General features: G+C 35.7%; 3 protein-coding genes across 3 annotated transcripts; 2 read left to right on the top strand and 1 right to left on the bottom strand.

Annotated features, from left to right (window-relative positions):
• Positions 1-133: 133 nt before the first annotated feature.
• LOC105647308 (uncharacterized) lies at positions 134-2,397 on the bottom strand. Its single transcript, XM_012233332.4, has 2 exons — positions 1,926-2,397; positions 134-1,231 (listed from the first exon to the last, which is right to left on the bottom strand). The coding sequence occupies exons 1-2, from the start codon at positions 2,307-2,309 to the stop codon at positions 326-328; spliced, it is 1,290 nt and encodes a 429-aa protein (XP_012088722.1). The 5' UTR covers positions 2,310-2,397; the 3' UTR covers positions 134-325.
• Positions 2,398-5,415: 3,018 nt separating this feature from the next.
• On the top strand, positions 5,416-14,451 carry SFC (ARF GTPase-activating protein). Its single transcript, XM_012233334.4, has 19 exons — positions 5,416-6,078; positions 6,908-6,984; positions 7,542-7,642; positions 7,817-7,887; positions 8,829-8,891; positions 9,223-9,267; positions 9,774-9,839; positions 9,925-9,972; positions 10,062-10,157; positions 10,241-10,282; positions 10,723-10,938; positions 11,012-11,143; positions 11,272-11,496; positions 11,659-11,745; positions 11,825-12,157; positions 12,685-12,830; positions 12,934-13,027; positions 13,193-13,683; positions 13,925-14,451. Exons 1-19 carry the CDS (start codon positions 6,034-6,036, stop codon positions 14,034-14,036), a joined length of 2,490 nt encoding a protein of 829 aa, XP_012088724.1. The 5' UTR covers positions 5,416-6,033; the 3' UTR covers positions 14,037-14,451.
• Positions 14,452-15,364: 913 nt separating this feature from the next.
• Positions 15,365-18,796, top strand: CRN (Protein kinase superfamily protein). The gene is made up of 2 exons (XM_012233333.4): positions 15,365-17,560; positions 18,201-18,796. Exons 1-2 carry the CDS (start codon positions 16,668-16,670, stop codon positions 18,508-18,510), a joined length of 1,203 nt encoding a protein of 400 aa, XP_012088723.1. The 5' UTR covers positions 15,365-16,667; the 3' UTR covers positions 18,511-18,796.
• The last annotated feature ends 868 nt before the right edge of the window (positions 18,797-19,664 follow it).

The following is a 19,664-nucleotide window of genomic DNA, read 5'->3' as shown; positions in this document are numbered from 1 at the left end:
ATTGCTTTTTCAATTTCAGACATTGGCTTCCTTCCACTAGTGCCAAAATTAAACATACTTGCAGTTGACGTATTTCATCATAATTCATAAGCACAATAATATGCGTTCAACTGAACAGCAAAACATGTGGAAGGGTCCAAAGGGAAAAACTTAGCATTTAATACAAATTCTTATAACTGTAACTCATTTTTCACAATCACAAAAACCCAAACGATACTAAACATAATGACGCTTGAACATGTTGAAAATAGAACTTCAGAAATATATTACAGTAGAGAAATCTACTGAATAGAATTTCAGAAACTTAAAAAAAGCAGAGCAAGGATCATTCATCTGAGCTTGACTTTGTTCGATAAATGCGGTTAGCTTTCTGGGAACTGTCACTTTTGATCATGGCATTTGTTTCTGGGTCATCTTCTTCCATCACACCAGCTTCCAACTCTTGCGAGTCCCCAGCTGCAATGCCAACAGGTAACACATTCTGCTGGGATGATCGATTACCATCATGTTTGTCAACCTTACTGCAGTAGTTAATAGCATTGGCATGGCCCACCTTTTTCCTAGGAATGAAAGTCACTGGCTTATGAAGGTCGGTTGTTGCATCCTTCAACTCTGATTCCGATCCTGTGGATTTTAGACCTTTGACCAGCTCAAGAAAATCCATGCAAGCCTGGGTATTGGATTTCTCTTCAACTTCGCTGGATGAGTTAAAACTATAACAGGTATATTTTGAAGGATTCCGTAAGTAATCAGGAACGCCATATGCATTCTGGCTTGACATGTATTCACCATCTGATCTCACACTGTTTAATGAGGAACTGCCCATGGAAATATTTTCAACTTTTTTGGTTGCTTCTTCCTCGCACACAGTGTCACAAACTGGGTCAAATGTGACCCGCTTATGCGGCTTGGAATCTGAACTATTGTCTTTCCTTTTCAATATAGATCTCACTTGAGATCCATTTTCATGAGATGGCTTTACACAGAGCTCTTTAACTTCTGTATCACAATAAAGGTGGGAATTTTGTTCAGGAGCCTCAGCTTCATCTTCCTGCAACCTGATTTTTGCCTTCATGAGATTAGCACGTGGGTCTTTGGTACCACGCAATGACTTGGGAAGTACATTATGAATGTTCAAATAAGACTCTTGATTAGTGACATTCTTCATATAGAGACGCTCCCCAGCATTTTCTCTTCCTGAAGCCACCTTATCATATTCATCTTCCTCTTCCTGCATCCAGTTTATTGAATGAACATCAGATCATACTCTATTATAACCAGCAAATGAGGAGAAGGACAAAGAAGAAAAAAAAAAGGTGGTGGAAAGAAAGAAAATAACATGACAATTGAAACAATTAATTCATTATCTTCCAATTACAAGAGACTTTTGAAATTTAAAAGTATTCAATGAGGGTGAGCAATGCCTAACTTTAACGTTCCATAAACTCTATTGACTAAATGTACCAAAAATCACAAACAAAAATGGAAAAACCCCTAACTTAACATACATCAATTACCATTCAAAAAAAGAAAAAACACAAATCAATTTCGTCAAATTGAATATATTAATGCTACTCTTGGTACATTTAAACGTTAAAAAATCTTATCCGGATGGTTTGGATGGCTTGTAAATAATAAATGGAGGGTGTTCTCTCGGTTAATGGGGGCCTTGTGACTCAAATTCTAGCTCATACAGTTGTTTCCTACGATCAGACAATTTCTTCTAGTATGAAAAGCTACTACTCCTATAAATAAGGATGCTTTAGCTACATTTAACAGTAACCAAGGTTGTTTCTTGACACTCAGACTAATAGCTTTCTTCGATTTGGTCATTTCCACAGCAAATCAATAACAATCACAAAAATATATATATTTTTAAAAAAAGAAAGCCAAAAGCCATCAAAAACAAAAGAACGCAACTTTACCTCATTATCAAGAGTGCGGTCCAAGCCAATTGATGATCTGATATCCCATTCATCCACGCCATCAGAGCCCACTCTTCTCCGGCGCAACGTATTGGATTCTTCATCGTCATCACCATCGAGCTCATCTAGATCTTCTGCAAGCGCTCTACGAAAGTTTTTCTTCCGATCTCTTTTCAACTCATTAAAGGACGATGAGCACGGTACATCGTCCCTGTCAGAGGCACCGGCGTCTCTTCTCCATTCTCTTTTCTCTACCTCGTCGTCGTTGAGAGACCAAAGAGTCGATTGCAGAGACGACGGTTGCTGCGAGGATGACTTGAGCGATCCAAAAATCTTCTCTACTCGAACTCTGAAACTATCATCCATAGCTTCTGAGGATGCCATTCGCGATTATGGAGTATAATGATTCGGTTTCTCTTTTTAACGAGGCGATAAGCAACGAGGCATGGCACCGCCTTCGTTGGTTTCCAAATTTTTATCGGATTGGGATTTGGGGCGTTGTTGTAATTTAAATTTTGGGCCTTTGGGCCTTTTTAGCATCGTCCACTATTTCCATTTCCGTAGATGGGTCCTATGTGGGCCGATTCAGGCTAGAGGGGTGAATCCAATTTTGAACAAATTCGGGTAATTTCCTGACTTTCATTACAGGATTAACATATAAAAAGTTAAAAACGACATATGTCTGTAATTGTAAGAGATAAAGCAAGAAAATTGTTTACTTTAGTTCCTCGTTGGTATGAGGTGTCACTGTCTGTCGGTCTCTTTTCCTATTTTTGTTATCATACTTTAGAACTCATTGACATATCACATAAGCACTCCAATTTGTATATCATTTGCCTTTTCTGAATCTATGTTTAGGTCTTGGTTGGCACTTTACTTCAATCCACATGTTCCTAATTCATATGACCTTGGTTCATTATTGTTGGTTTTTGTAAAATTTAACACTAATTCTAATATATAAGAATTTTAAATGAATATTTATTTACGAAATGAGATTAATTACGTATTCATATATGTTGAATTTATATTTTCACTATTATGGAAATTAATATCATTTACTTTCGACGTTACATTTTATTGGTTTCAAATTTTTAACACATCCATATATTTAGAGCCATTTATTTATTTATTATTAATTTTAAAAAGAGTGGTGTGGGTCATATATAGTGGTTTGAACTTTGAATGAACATGAGAGAACAAAAAAAAAAAACAAATAAAAGTAAAAGAAACACAAGCAGTCAAAAAGTAAACAGACATTAGGCCATAGATGTCACCATAAAGCTTTCTTTAAAAAAAAAAAAAAAAAAAAAATTATTATTATATTACTTGTTTTCACTTTCTATCATCTACTCTATATATTGATCATATACAGTTCAATTCTCTTTTCTTGCTTTCAATTTTTTTTTTTTTTTCCTTAGGAAAATTACCTATTCAATGTGAAAAGCATATATTGTGCTTTGACAAATGCATCTCCATATTGAGATTTATTTATCTTTATATAAATTAATGGGTTTAACTTATTACTATTTATGAATATAAATTGCAATATATTCAATAATATAATTCATTGAAATTATTTTCATATCATAATTCACTGTCAATAAGGAACTTTCTTACCAATTTAGACATTAATATATTTATTAAATACTTTAATTAATTTAAAAAATTAATTAATGAAGCTAATATAATCTCTTTCTGGTCATAAATATAAATAGTTTAGGTTTGACAAATGATCGAGCTTACTCGCGTATCAATTTGAATTCTAATGCAATATATTTTGATGAATGGATTCCTATTGTATTTTTATTTTTTATGATCCACGTTGAGACTAAATCTAAAAAGTTTGGATACTCACTCCTTGTTATTTGTTTAATTACTGTTGTAATATTATTAATGATTATAATTATACCTATTAGAGAAATAGAGTATTGTTTTTTATCAAATCAAAATATGATTTCGATGACTTTTAATTATTTTTTATTTTCAGAAAGTTAAAAAAAGAAATAGACTCTCAATAAAATAAAATGAAATATTAGTTTTAAATCGTATTTTGGTATCAGCCTAATATTTATAATGAGAAATGAAATAAATTCAAATAATAAAAATAAAATTTTAAATGGATTGGATGCATTTATAAAAATTAGAATGAAAATGGATCTTTTTGCATGGGTATTTTATTTATAAATGGATTCGATGCATTTATGGAATTTCACAATGAAAAGCGTATGGCGTGGCAAAGTGGATAAATGATATTAACAGGTAATAGGAATGTAAGCGAGGCGTGCGTCCAGTGGAGCAGTTCGCGGGTCCCACTTGCAAGATATTTATTTATTTATATATTTTCTTTATTTTTCATGTAATGAGAGTGATTTCGCTGTCGCATTATTTTATAAGTAAGTAGTCTAATTTTTGTTAATTATTTATTTATTTATTTTCCTTTTTCTTGACTTTCATTTTATCGTGTCGATCAAGCTAGTAATGGAGGGAAGTTTGGATTGGGCCCACACTACTTCAAAGTGCTGAGTGTGCATTACAGAAGCATCTTCAGACTCGATGACAACCAACCACGCGCTCTGAGCGATACTCTTTTCCACGTCATGGCAATTCGTGGAGCTTTCTCCATTCTCCATTCTATATGCAATATGCAAGAGATAATTATTATTACATCTGTGATAGCCAAAATTTTTAATTTTTTATATTTATACATATCTTTAAATACTGTTTTCAAATCAAAAGGATTTTCTTTTGGTTTAAAGTAAAAAATTTTTCTAAAAATAATATATTCTGAAAGACATGCTATATAAGAATATCTATTTATTTATTAATATTTGACATTATAGGTATTCAATTATAAATAATTACATTTGACATTCTAAATAATATTTTAATTTTTTTAAATAAGTGAACACAACAATTTGAATAATAGTTAAAAAACATAATTTTTTTTTATTGATTTTGATTTTCCAATATTATAGGCTTATAAACGGGGATGGCAAGTTAAAAATCAATTTTGCAATTGAAAAGAAATATCAATAATTGATTTTAGTTGATATTTGATCAGTAATTTATTAAATTTTTTTTTCTCTATCATATACGAAAAAAGAAAAAAAAATATAAATGAATATATATTAATAGTCAAAAGACCAATAACTTATAACAATAACAACCAAAATAAATCTTTAATTTCAAATTACATAATTAATTTTTACTAATCTAAATTTTTGGCACTATAGAAGTTGGAATCTCAATGTTAATAGTCAATAGTCGGTTGGTCCTCTCTCCTCGTTAAGATTTTTCCTACACGCGCCGGTAAGTTGCGTTGGTAAAACCGATCGTCCTCGTTTTTCATGATGGTGTAAAGGTAACCATTGTCAGTGGCTCAGAGCCAGCAACTCTTCTTTCAAGGGACTCAAACGACATCGTTTTACTCCTAACGATGTTGTTATTGCCTATGCTTGATATAGCTCCACTATCTACTCTGTTAAAATCGCCATCTCCTAAATTTTGCCTCGCAAAAGCTCAAAAAGGGAGGGCAAAAGAAAGGAGAGGAAAAAAAAAAAAAAAGAAAAAAAAAAAAATACAAGGAAAAAAGGGCTCTCTGTTTTGCGCTTTTATCTATGCTTGTGTCCTTCTCTCGCATTTGGTTTCGAATTTCTGGTTAATGAAGTCGCCTAATCGATCCACTCAATTCCCAAGACTCCATAAACACGACCTCCTAAATCCAAATTCTATCATGTTTTCCTGCCCATTCTAGGGTTTCTTGCCTTGGCCATCTTTGCCTGTACTGTACTCTCCTAGGGTTTTTAAACCAGAACAAACAAGGAAATAAAAAAGAAAAAAAAGGCTAAAGCTCGGGAAGCCCGCTAATCGAGCTCATACAGGCGCCGTTGTTAATTGTCTAAATTAGTCGAGCTATATTTCGTTTTCGGTTTGTTATTTGGTACAGCAGGTGATTATCGTTAGGATCGGTTAAGGAGCCAAGATCTCAGCTTAATTTTGATGATTGAAGGTGGTTATGACATTATATTAGCTTCAGGCTGCCAAGATCGAGCATTGTTGGAATGGTTGTAGGAATTAATCGGAAAGAGGAAGAACCGCTGTCTCAAAAATGCATTTCGCGAAGCTCGACGACTCTCCTATGTTTCGCAAGCAGGTATCTCTCTCTTTCTCTCAATCTCCTTGTTATCTTCATTTTGTTGGATTCTCAAACGCAAGGATATGTGTTTTCTCTGTTTAAAGTAGAAGATGTATATTCTCGGTTCTTCCTTTTGTTATTTCCTTGTTTGTTAAGCTGAATTAACGCTTTAAACGATATTCGAAACCCATCCGCTAATTTTAATAAAATAAAATACAATAGATGGAACGAGCGGTATAAGTACGTGCATTTTCATAGTTCAATTCTTTTGAAAGCTACTTTCCCTAGATTTTGTGATTATGTTTCCTTTTGAGCCAAATCATTGTTTATATGATTTCCTATTTATATATTTTGATACTTAACTACGGTAAGAATATGGTTTTAAGAAAGCTCATTTTATTATTTCCATAGAAAGAGCAATATTGTTTGCTGAATGAAAATTAAATCGGTCATTGCGGTTGTTTTTGTAATTGGCTACTTTTTTTTTCCAATGAAATCATATAGAAGCTCTGCATTTATTGAGTTGAGAGTCGGCAGTAAATGGTTGTGATGGTTTACATGAGTTATTAGCTGTTCGCTTACCATATTAATTTGCGTATGTGAGGAGCTATTCACTTATTTCAAGCTTCTCCCTTTTTTTTTTTTTTTCCCAATATGTAGCGTCTTCATTCTCTAGGTTATCTACTATTAATTTTATGAGTTGCCTTTGCACAGCATTCTGTATGAGATTGTCAGCTACTTCCTAATGCTATGTGCACTAGCATTACTAGTTGGGAGTTAATGGTGGCATGGTTATGTTTATATGTAGAATAATATCAATCAACTGATAGTTTATCTGGTGAAACAGATACAATCCTTGGAGGAAAGTGCTGAATTGTTAAGAGACAGAAGTTTAAAGTTCTACAAAGGATGTCGGAAGTATACGTATGTCCTTTCACTTCAATTAAATATCTATAAGAATGTCTCATCTAGCCCTTGGTTTTATATAATCCTTATATGATGACAACTGGAATTAGTGTTTTGCTTTGATTGAAATCATAGACACAGTCCTCATATGATAGAATCTTAAATCTCTGAGGTGATGGAATCTCCCTCTCTTGTGTCATATGTTTGTTTCTTTCCTTGACCTGTAAACATGCCTTTTGATCATCAACATGTTATAATTACATAAATCAAAAAAAGATGCTAAATTACTGTACTACTCTCGTAGGGTTTTTAACTAGTTGCATAAGCATTATATATGCTCTTAAGTGGTACTGATTTCTGTCTTCATTCTCTTTTTGTGTATTTATAACTAGTTGCATAGACATTATATATGCCCTTCATCAGTATTGATTTCTGTCTTCATTTTCTCTTTTGGTGCATTTTAGTGGCTTTCCTCTCCTTCTCTCTCTTTCTCTCTCTCTCTCTCTCTCTCTCCCGTTGTAAAAGCTTAAAAACCATGTGTATTTTATATGCATGCATTTTTTCTTAACTTACAGTGAAGGATTAGGAGAAGGATATGATGGAGACATTGCCTTCGCTAGTGCTCTAGAAACTTTTGGTGGAGGGCATAATGATCCTATCAGTGTGGCTTTTGGAGGTAATTTTGGATTGTAAGCTATTTTATTCAGTGTGACTCCTACCCCCCAAAGAAACAGAATAAAAAGAAAAAGAAAAAACAGAAATAATATTTTATGTGATGAGTTACCTGTGGCTGGTTGCTCTCTAGTTTAGATGGTGGAATTGTTGATGGAATATCTGTTTGCTAATATAGGTCCTGTTATGACCAAATTTACCATAGCCTTGAGAGAAATTGGGACATACAAGGAAGTCCTTCGATCGCAGGTGAATCTTATGTGTGTTCTTTCTATGTTTTGCAAAACATTATGGTAATTTTTATATTGATGGTATTCTCTACTGGTTCACCAGGTGTCTTGGACTCTTAGTTTTTTAAACTGCTATTTTGGAGGGCAATTTAATTTTCTAATTGTTGAAAGCATTTCAATATCTTAATCTTCTCATTAACATGATATCCTATAAAAAGGTATGTACACAGACACAGGATAGGACATTGATATAATATGGACATATTGACAAGGATATATCTTTTAAAAAAAAGCCTGACACCATGTCAGAAGTGTGCCTTTTTGTGTTGTGTTGGAGAATTGTCTGACTTGGGTATATATTTAAGACCTAAGTGTCAGTGCTTCAAAAATTTCACCCAAGTTGATTGTGCGTATAAAATGGTTGTTACCTTTCAGTATATTCTTATAAGTTCTATTGTTATTATAGTTTGCTTTTGAGGTATGAGAAATAACTTGCATGTCTTCACTTTTAAAGTAACTAGGAGGAGAATATGACAAGCCCGGGATTTGCAGAAATATGGCTTCAACTTTGTGATAGGTTAACGAGTTGTCTTTTATTTTTTTGCCTTGAAATCAAATGGAGCTTTCAAGCAGATATGTGCTTTGGTGAATTGTCAAATTGGTGGTGCACCAAATATTGATTAGTTCAGGAAAGCAGTTCTTGAGGAACTGACTCCTTTGCAATTGATAGCTAATAAAAGTGATAATCAGATCAAGAGGAGGGAGTATCTAGACCATTTTGATGTGGTTCATTCTTTGGTCCATTTTGCACTTTCAGTTTGGAAAAATAATAGCGTACACGGAACTTGGAGCATGATGATTTGTGTTAATTATTTTTAATTTTGAGAACAAAAGCTTTATATTTACAAGTTTAAATTTTGTTCTCTTCTGGCCTGAGATTCTTTTGGTTTCTCTTTTCAGGTGGAGCATATGCTGAATGACAGATTAATACAATTTGTCAATATTGATTTGCATGAGGTCAAGGTACTGTGGTGTCCCAATTTCTGCCACGATATGTTAGTTAACATCCAATATGCAACCATATGGGAAAATATGTACAAGTTGTTGCAGAATATTCATTCTGCAATGTTGCAGCAAAGTGATTTGATCACTTTTTCTTCATTAACTTTATTGTTTGGCATTTTGGTGTTTTGAAAATTGATTGCCACAAATTCCCCCGTGCTCCCCTCCCCCCCTGCCCAACCAAATTTTCTGCTATAAAGTTCCTTCTTTTTGATATCCCCATCCCTGCCACTATCTCCACTTCATAGATGTTCCTTTAGTTTGTATCTTGAAATATCTCATATTTGTGCAGGAAGCAAGGAAGCGTTTTGACAAGGCTAGCCTTCTTTATGATCAGGTGCTTCCCTCTTGTTAGTTTGCTCATAGTTTTCTCATTGCAGTTGGTATCATTTGCACGTGGCTAGGTTATCTTTGTCCTTGATAACTCTTATGCAACATAAAGTCAAATATAATTTAAAATACTTGCAATTGCTCTAGGCTAGTTGGATCTAGCAGAAGCGAGAAACTCACTGATCATACATTTAGGTATTTAAAAAAATGATTAATTTTTTGAGATGTAAGATTTCAATTATACTAGAGTTTTGGACTCTGAGCTTTTCCAAATCTTTGCATGGCTCGGGTTTTTGTAAGGATGTGATAGGAACTTGTTGAACTGGCTTAGTTAGCCAAATTGTACAATTACCTGCGGTAGGATAGGATTCACTTTTTAGTTCCTTAAATTCAAAATCTCCAAACTTGGACTATATTCGGGATTCTCAACCCTATTGGGAATCAGACTCATTTATGAACAGGTGAAAATTGTGATCTTGGTTAATTAGTTTTAGCTTTCTTGCTATGCTATAGGCCCGTGAGAAGTTTCTGTCATTGAGGAAGGGCACAAAGAATGATGTGGCTACTCTGTTGGAGGAGGTATTTTGTAACATATTGTTATTTGTATATGAGCATAAGCCTATCCATGGTTGCCTTTATGCTAATATAGTTTGCCATATATCAGGAGCTTCATACTGCAAGATCTGCATTTGAGCAAGCTCGTTTTAATCTAGTGAGTGCACATCCCAAACGAACTGTTTTAACCATAATTATTCATTTTGCTAACATTGTTGTTAAGTCAATAATTTGCTCACTCTCTAGGTGACAGCTCTTTCAAATGTTGAAGCAAAAAAGAGGTTTGAATTCTTAGAGGCTGTCAGTGGGACAATGGATGCACATCTTCGTTACTTCAAACAGGTATATAGCATGATACGACTCCTCTGCCTCTTCAACATGCTTCGTTAGCTATATACTTATTACAGACCTTCTTTCTGCTGTAGGGATATGAATTGTTGCATCAAATGGAGCCATATATAAATCAGGTTTGGTATAATTTTTTTTCTTTAAATTGGTTAAGATGTTTGTGTTATTATGTTGCACAATACACTTTCAATTGAAAAGCTTTCTCTGGCTCACTACATTACAGTCTTGTTTAATGGTATAAATTGGGGTTTTCGGATGCTAAGATGGCTGAGAAAGTTAATGTGATGACCTGTTTTAGGTGACGCTCTGTTAGTTGGTTATAGAACTAAATGTTGGGATATTGACAAATTGGGAATATATAAAGAAATTGATGAAAGTCTTTTGTTATCTGAAAAGCTAATGCCTGAATGTTTATTTCCTTAGTTCCTACAGATGTTGGGATAGGTTATTGATCAACTTGTTAAATAACTTGAAAGTTTTATGTAGTCAGCCAAAATATTCTACCTAGGACTTGCTTCATTGACTCATGGAAAAGAGTAAACCACTTGTTATTTCACAGGTTTTGACTTATGCTCAACAATCAAGGGAGAGGTCCAACTATGAGCAGGCAGCTCTCAATGAAAAGATGCAAGAGTTCAAAAGGCAGATTGACCGTGAAAGCAGATGGTCTTCCAATGGTTCTAGTGGATCTCCTAATGGAGATGGTATCCAAGCCATCGGCAGAAGTTCGCATAAAATGATAGAGGCAGTTATGCAATCTGCTGCAAAGGGAAAGGTACATAGATACTTCAAGAGGAGCTCAATTTGTTCATTGGGTGTCTAGTTCTAATAGAGAAGCAAACTTTCAGGTTCAAACCATCAGACAAGGATATCTGTCAAAACGTTCCTCAAATTTGCGAGGTGACTGGAAAAGGAGGTTTTTTGTTCTTGATAGCCGAGGAATGTTGTATTACTATCGCAAACAATGCAGCAAATCATCTGTAAGTGATTTTATCTGAAAAAGGAAATGTACACAGCACGAGGCTCACTCTTCCTCTTCTTTTTCAGGTTTATATAAATTATTTTTTGAAAATTTCTGCCTTTATCATTGTGCTTTATGTCTTTCTAGGGCTCTGGTAGTCAACATTCTGGTCAAAGGAATAGTTCTGAGCTTGGAACTGGACTGTTGAGTCGGTGGCTTTCTTCTCATTATCATGGTGGAGTGCATGATGAAAAATCTGTTGCTCACCACACTGTGAACCTTCTTACATCCACAATAAAGGTTGACGCTGACCAGTCAGACCTGCGGTTTTGCTTCAGGATTATTTCACCAACAAAAAACTACACCTTGCAGGTATGATGTTTGATATATCAATGTTTGAGTTTAGGTTAGATTATGCTGCAGGAAATATAGTTTCCATCAATGATCCTCCTGGGTTGTGTGAACTGACATATAATTTGGGCTATTTTTCAGCAATAGATCCTTAATAACGTCCATTTATGCTTGTCAGTGCAGGCAGAGAGTGCACTGGATCAAATGGATTGGATTGAAAAGATAACAGGGGTTATTGCTTCACTTCTCAGTTCTCAGGCTCCAGAAAGGGTAATTTTGAATATCAATCCATCATATTTTGCTTTTAATTACTAGTCATTTTGATGTTAATGGTCCATTTAAATTTCAGTGTCTGCCTGCTAGTCCCATGGGAAGTGGTCATCATCGGTCTGCCAGTGAGAGCAGTTCATTTGAAAGTGCTGACTTTGACCACTCTGCCGTTGATGAATTTACATGTGAGAGGAGCCTTGCTGGTGGACATCATGAACGACCATTGAGAATTTCACAACAGCAACGATCCAATGCGGAGAAGCCAATTGACGTGTTGCAAATAGTACGCGGGAATGATAAATGTGCTGATTGTGGCGCCCTGGAGCCAGATTGGGCATCCCTAAATCTTGGTGTTCTTGTTTGCATAGAGTGTTCTGGTGTTCACCGTAATCTTGGTGTACACATATCGAAGGTACACTATTCAATGCAGATGATTTGGTCTCTTCACAGTGTTTCTGTGTGGGGCATGCTTGCATTACTGAGTACATCTCACCATCAAACTCAGTTGGACAGTGTTATGGGCCAATATTTTTGCAAGATCCACTACAAGCTACCTAATGTTCCTTCAAAAAACTGGGCATTATGTGTGAATGGTATTTGCTAGGTGGACTGTCCTTTGCTTAATGCATTCAACTGTATAGTTATTGTGTTTGATCTGAAGATTGTCGTTTAGCAGATCCCATACTGGCCCAAGTTTCTCTGTGCATATCTTCTTAAATAAATTAAGCTAGCTGCGTTAAGTTATGATAACAAGATTTGTAGATTTGACATTCGTCCATGTAGCGATACAAATTTCAAAGTTATTTTGGCATGTTTTGTCATATAGGATGCTATCATTGGAACTGCTTCTTTTATAAATTAATTCTTTGTTTGGTAATTGTATTAGTACTTCCCTGTCATTTAGTGCCACTTTTATTCTTGTTCTGAATTTAATTGCAGGTAAGGTCCCTCACACTTGATGTCAAAGTATGGGAGCCTTCTGTTTTAAGTTTGTTTCAGTCTTTAGGAAACGCATTTGCAAACTCAGTCTGGGAGGAATTATTGCAATCAAGAAGTACCTTTCAGGTCGATCTCATCCCCGCAGGGTAAGGAATCCTTTTAAATCCAAATAAATATTCTTTTTATTGCCAGTCAAACAATTGATTTTATCATTTGTTGCTAAGATTCCTTAATATTCTGCTGGTGAAGTTCATACAAGCCTGATAAATCACAGCTGCATTTTATTGGAAAGCCCAGTCCTGGTGATTCTATATCAGTTAAAGAGAAGTTTATCCATGCAAAGGTTTAGCCTCTAGCCTGATTTTGACCCCTTTTTTTTTTTTTCAAAAAAGAAAAAAAGAAAAAAAGAAACGAAAAATTAGAGATGATTGCTCATGGTTTTAAATTGACTAGCTGAATTTTTTTGTTCTTTCCTTCTTTCTTTTTTTTTTTTTTTTTGGGTTCACAGTATGCAGAAAAGCTTTTTATTCGCAAACCTAGAGAGAGTCAATATCCTCATTCAGTGTCACAACAGATGTGGGAAGCTGTTCGTGTTAATGACAAGAAATCTGTGTACCGTCTTATTGTTAATAATGAAGCAGATGTCAATGCTATGTATGACCAATCATCAAGTAGCTCTTCTCTAACTCTTGCTAAAGTGATGCTACTGCAAGAGCAGACAGGCCTTGATCACTGCTCTAGCTGCTCAACAGGGAATTCATTAGATAGGTCCTCCACAAGCTCTTTAAATTTGGCTGGTACAGGTGAAGGTCAGATCTTGGAGGATCTAGATGGCTGCTCCTTGCTTCACCTGGCTTGTGAAACTGCAGATATTGGCATGTTAGAACTCCTCTTACAGTATGGAGCAAATATAAATGCTACCGACTCAAGAGGTCAGACGCCATTGCACCGTTGTATTCTTAGAGGCAAAGCTGCATTTGCAAAGTTGCTCCTTTCAAGGTGACTTTTACTGCTGCTCACTGTCATATTTTTAAGCTGTTTATTAGTTTGTCTTCTCTTGATTTTGGAAGTCACTGTGTAAATACCTATCAATTCTTATCATCTGCATTTGACGTGTACGTACACATAACTTACACAACAAACACACAGACACAGACACACACACGCACACACAGACAAAAGAAAGTGAAAGAATATGGATTTCTATGACATGTACTCAAGGGTGGTAATGCATATACAGGGGAGCAGATCCTCGGGCTTGCAATGTGGAGGGTAAAACACCGCATCAGCTTGCAATTGGGTCAAATTTTGACACGGATGTGCTTGCGATGCTGTCCGACTCAAATGGGTGACATGCTTAGAAAAGACAAATAATTAAAGGCCAATTACAATTGAGGTTAGGGAGTTGGAAATTGATAATGGTATTGCTTTTTATGTAAGTATATTTTGTAAGTTGAAGAGCTGGGTTATCCATTGAAGATGTGAGCAATGTTTGAAACAGAAGAGGACGGTGGTAGGTTGGCATGCCTGCCCCAAAGGTATGTATGCAAATTAGTCCCTCAGGGTCAGGGTTACATCTTTATACTGCCCCCATTCCGAGTTGATAGCAGCTTGAAGCTTTCGGCCAAAGGGGCTCTTGTAATGTGATTTGTTTTGCCTAATCAGCTTTGTTTGGTTCCTTTTGCGGTGGAGCTGTGAGGATTTAGTTTAGGGCATTTGTGTATTTGTACATTGGTTTATTTTAGTGAAGCGCTATTGTTGCTGTAATCCCCTGAATGCATTGTTTGATTTTTCTCTCTTTATGCGTTTCAGACTATCCAACTGTGGTGAAAATTATTTGCACTTTTTTTTTTTTTTTTTTTTTTTTTTTTGTGGGGATTATAGGTAATGATATTACATTAAACCCGTTATTTTCACAAAATTAACTTGTAAAAATAATTTTTTCTAGGAATATTATTTTTTTCTTTGGAATTGTATTTTTTTTTTTGCTGAACTACATTGGAACTCTTTTTTTGCAAGTTTATTAAAATGTGGCAAGTATAAGAATGTTACGTTTCGAATACGAAGTTAATATTTAAGAATATGATAGTTGACACTTGGATGGTCAGCGGATTAAGAGGTAGATGATGACTATATTTATTCTGGTACTTAATTTTTTTTTTCCTTTTTTCTCTTTTATTCTATAATATGATATGTGAAAGGACTTTTCATTTTTAAATAGAAAGTTGTTTTCTTTTAGAATGATGCAGTTTTCTTCAATTAAGAAAGTATTTTCTATTTTTCAATACATGTAATGTAACAAATCAAAAATAGATATTATCAGGCGCTATTTCAAATAATTTCACAACTATTACAGTATATATCAAATGTTCAATTTTTGGATTAACCTTTGAAAGATTCTTTGTCTGATTTGATTTGATTTGATTTAGGGTCAATTTTCAGCTGAAACTGATAATATACTTCTTCATTGTATGCAGTAAAAACTGCACAGTGAACGGCGAGGGAAAAAAAAAGGTTTAAACCCATTTTCCTTAAAAGAAGTACACGTACGCAGGTGCCGCTCTTTTCCACGTCCCTGTAGACAAACCAAGATGCACCAAATTTGTAAAGCAGTTGTATTAAAAAAATAAAAAAGAGAGAGAGAGATTAGAATAAAAGACGTAAAAGATATACAACTCAGATTATTGAATGAATATGAATGAATAATGAACATGTTTAGAAAAAACGTGGAGTGGAAATGGAAAGCAATTATTCTCACATCAAAAAGCTATAAACTTTACTAATCCCACGATAAGACACCCCTTTTTTATTCACTATTATTTTTAAATACCAAAATCCTAGTTTCGCACAAATTCCCTTGCTTCAATATTAACGGTCCGGATTTCATCAACAGCTCCACCAACGGTGATGATGCTGGTGATCCTCCTTGTCGCACACGGTTCGATGTTTCTCTTTCGGTCTCGTGATAGGGACATGAGGCGACTCTTCTGTCGACGTGGCAATGGACCCCGCCTCTCTTGAGGAGGTCATCTCCTCACTCTGAAAGGCGGGAAGGTTAAGGGGACCCCTTGTTTCGTCCAGAGAGAAGAATGGTCCTCTTCCCAATCCCACCTCCACGCACTCCTCTGTATTCTGTACTCTGTAAATACGACCAAACAGTTTTTTTTTTTTTTTCAAATTATTGCACTATTATTTTATTTTGAGAACATATACATTATGTGACTACCCTTACCCTCTCCGTATAAGAGATAGATAGAGGGAGACAGAAAGAGGCGCAGGCTGGTAGCTGTGCCTGTGAGCGTGTTTCTTTTCTCACCTACTATATCAGGACTTGTCTTCTCATTTTCATGAAGAAATTATTTGGGTTTTTGTTTTGCTTCAAAGGAAACATAGAATACGACTCTTTCTTCCTCCTCGCTCCAAGTTCCTGCATATTTGCAATGAGGCAAGATTGAATTTTTGCGTCTTCTTTTTTGGTATACACCTCTCTCACTAATTTGCCAGTTTTTTACTGTTGAGCGTTTTTCACCTTTGGATGCCAAACTCATGTAGAAAGGTCACGACTTTAGCCTCAGAGAAATGGGAATCGATGGAGATGTGATTCTTTAGCGTCTTTCTTGCGAAGATATTGAGTTAAAATTCGATTTTTATCCCATATGCTCTATTCCTTATCATTTCGAAGCACTTGAAAGCCTTCCTCTAGCTCAGTCACTCAACTCTATCTATATTTGCTTTCGGGTAGCTCCCTCCTCCCAAAAAGGAGGTAGTGGCGTTAAACCTCTTGTTCATTTTGAAGCTACTTTGAGTTTGACTTTTATGATTGGAAAAATTGAAACTTGATGCCGGTGGAGTGTTGGTCTTGGACTAAAAATGGAGTTTCTGGATTGAAGATGTTGGTTTGCACTTTCACGGTTGTTTTGGCTTTGAGCTTCTGCTTCCATTTATAGGAGGATCTTTGTGCTTGTGGGGCTTTTATTAGTCCTATGGAGAAAAGAAGATACAGTCCCCAACATACCACCACCAAAGTCACAGCTATGCTTTTGTTGTTGAGTTTTTGCTTTCACCCCATATTGGTACAATGCCAAGAAAGTAGGACTAAAAGGACAAGACACCTCTCTACTGAAATTCCATCGCCTTCTAGACCTCCTCATTTCAGTTCAGGGCTCAAAAGGATCCTTCTTAGTATCGTTTTAGGAGTCTTAACTGGATTAACAGGAACCATTCTTTGCGCTTTTGCGGTCCGTTGTTTGATTCGTTATATGAACCGAACTCCAATCCTCAAAGGCCCTGTTATATTTTCTCCAAAAATCGCTCCCAAAACTCTTCAATCAGCTCTTGCAAGCGAAAACCAGTTGCTGGGTTCCAGCTCAAACGGTAAATACTACAGGACGGTTTTAGACAATGGGCTCACAGTTGTTGTCAAGAGGCTAGAACCATTTGAGAGCGGTTCGCCGGAGAGGCAAAGCAAGTCTCTCAAGCGAAGGATACAGCGGGAGTTAGAAAGACTAGCTAGCTTGAGACACAGGAATTTGATGAGTTTAAGAGCTTATGTTCGAGAATCTGATAGGTTTTCTCTGGTCTACGATTTTGTGCCAACTGGTAGTCTTGAAGATGCAATGAATAGAGTGAGAGACAATCAGTTGCAGCTCAGTTGGGAAGTTCGCCTTCGGATTGCAGTTGGGGTTGTTAAGGGGCTTCGATATCTTCACTTTGAATGTGTCCCTCATATTTTGCATTTTAATTTGAAGCCTACAAATGTGATGTTGGATGCTGAATTTGAGCCAAGGTTGGCAGATTGTGGATTGGCTAAGCTCATGCCCAATTTGGATAGAGCCACATCTGGCTACAGCGCTCCTGAATGTCTCCAGAATTCCAGGTACATAAATTTCTTATTTATATTTACAACTTTATTTTTAATGGAAAATCCTTTGCAATATTGGTCATTTCTGAGATTATGGTGGTTAAACTTCATCTTTGATATCAATGCCTCTCTTAAGTCTAATTAAACTTACGTATATGCTAATTATTGCATTTCTAATCAGCAACTTAATTGTACTTCGTTGTTATTGATTATGTGTTTATGGTTTCCCTTTTAAGCTTAAAGTTTCTGCGTTTTATGCAACTTGATGGCATAGCATTTTTCATCCCTCAACATTAAATATAGACTGTAAACAACAAGATATACCCACATTAAGTGGCAGTTCATTGACGCTATTTTTTCCATGACTTCTTTCTATTTAATAGTGTTTCTATTGTTTTCTGTATTATGAGAAAGATATACGCTTTGTTAATTGAAAAGAAAGTCTGTTTAAGAAGTTTGGTCCCCACTAATTCTGCTCTATGGGATTTCTTGATATCAGTTAGTTGTTTCGAATCTATGATTGGCCTTTCTCTAGCTTTAATTGTTCTTGAGATGTATGCCTTCCATTCTTTTGTCTTTTTTATTTTTTATTTTTTTTCCGTTTTAATCACACCTTGAATTCTGATAAAGGTGATTTTCTTCCAAATTTGACTAGGTATACTGATAAGAGTGATGTATTTAGCTTTGGGATGATATTGGGTGTTTTGTTAACTGGGAGAGACCCTACCGACCCATTCTTTGGGGAAGCAACTAGTGGAGGTAGCTTAGGTCGTTGGCTTCAGCATTTGCAGCAAGCCGGGGAGGCAAGGGAAGCACTTGACAAGAGTATACTCGGAGAAGAAGGTGAAGAAGATGAGATGCTCATGGCAGTTAGAATTGCTGTCATATGCCTATCAGATTTGCCAGCGGATAGGCCTTCTAGTGATGAACTTGTGCTCATGCTGTCCCAACTGCACAGTTTTTAACAGGAATGTAAGTATTTTCGCTAAACTGTGGTATGCAAATTTTGGAAATCAGGTTTCTGCTTTGAAGGTTTGGTTTGCAATTCTGATGGGGGCTTTAACTTGTTAACAAATTGCGAAAAGACCTTAGATAGCTGCATAAAGTTGTGGCCTTTTTGCTTAGTTTCTATTTCTTGAATTTGTATTGCTAATCATATCATACAGTTTTGTGTACACGACTTGTGACTGTAATTGAGGATTGATATAGTCAAGGGACTTACTTACGCGAGAGAAAGAACTGTTTTATCAATGACTGCGTGGGACATATCTCTATTATTGTGTTCTCAAAAAATGATGGTGGGGTATTGTACTGTTGGCTGTCTGTACTTGGACAGAACTTTTCTGAAGTGACAAGCCCTTTTACCTTGAAAAAATCATGTAGATGTCTTGCCAAATGGGCCATGAGGCCTAGAGCATTGCTTGGAGCTTTTAACATTCTTGCATCAAATTAGAATGGTGGAATGGTTCTCGTTGATTGCTTGCAGGCAGAATGCCAATGTTTAGGATAGCGCCTGGTCATTTTGATCGAACAGGTATTATAGTATGCAGTTGAATATTCCGGGATCATCCATTTCTTGAAGTTTAACCTATTGAAAAACCCGATTTGGTCGAGGTGCTAAAGGCAAGATTTGCCTACAAGAAGTTCTGCTATTGCTTCTTAGTTTAATGGAGAACACACATTTCTTCTTTATGATGCACAAACCATCTGCACATGTCACCTTAATCTAATTAGCTTTGCCATAAATTTTGCATGATAAAATACACATGCTTTGGCCTGGGGCTGTGGCCACAGGAGAAAACTAGACAATCAAGAAAAATTTTCAGATGCAGGTCACATATTGCTCTTCTTTATTTAGTGATTGGTGTCTTCACTCTTTCAAGAAAAGGAATTTTTTTAGTGATAATGCTTTGATGTTCTTAAGAGTGAAAAGTTGATTGCAGTAAATTAAGTTTGTAATTGCTGAATTGTGGGACAAAATGTACCCCATGAAGAGTGCATGCCCTAGGGAGCATGGAAAGTATGTCAGTGGGGCCAAATACAAATGCATGCTCCAAAAGGGTGAATTGGGAAAGCAGAAAACAAAAAAGAAAAAGAAAAAGAAAAAGAAAAGAAGATC

This window comes from Jatropha curcas, chromosome 2, assembly GCF_041381405.1.
Source record: "Jatropha curcas cultivar XTBG-Jc1 chromosome 2, XTBG_Jcur_1.0, whole genome shotgun sequence".
Taxonomy (NCBI): Eukaryota; Viridiplantae; Streptophyta; class Magnoliopsida; order Malpighiales; family Euphorbiaceae; genus Jatropha; species Jatropha curcas.
Note: the sequence above shows the minus strand (reverse complement) of the source record. Positions and strands in the feature narration are given on the sequence as shown.

What these genes read in the sequence shown, in the direction of transcription:
- LOC105647308 (XM_012233332.4), bottom strand. Translation starts at nt 2,309, where the DNA reads ATGGCATCCTCAGAAGCTATGGATGATAGTTTCAGAGTTCGAGTAGAG. An exon ending in ACCGCACTCTTGATAATGAG is followed by an intron (nt 1,232 to 1,925) that starts GTAAAGTTGCGT and finishes AACTGGATGCAG; the next exon opens with GAAGAGGAAGATGAATATGA.
- SFC (XM_012233334.4), top strand. Translation starts at nt 6,034, where the DNA reads ATGCATTTCGCGAAGCTCGACGACTCTCCTATGTTTCGCAAGCAG. An exon ending in TTGGTGTACACATATCGAAG is followed by an intron (nt 12,158 to 12,684) that starts GTACACTATTCA and finishes ATTTAATTGCAG; the next exon opens with GTAAGGTCCCTCACACTTGA. An exon ending in GCAAAGTTGCTCCTTTCAAG is followed by an intron (nt 13,684 to 13,924) that starts GTGACTTTTACT and finishes ATGCATATACAG; the next exon opens with GGGAGCAGATCCTCGGGCTT.
- CRN (XM_012233333.4), top strand. Translation starts at nt 16,668, where the DNA reads ATGGAGAAAAGAAGATACAGTCCCCAACATACCACCACCAAAGTCACA. An exon ending in GAATGTCTCCAGAATTCCAG is followed by an intron (nt 17,561 to 18,200) that starts GTACATAAATTT and finishes AAATTTGACTAG; the next exon opens with GTATACTGATAAGAGTGATG.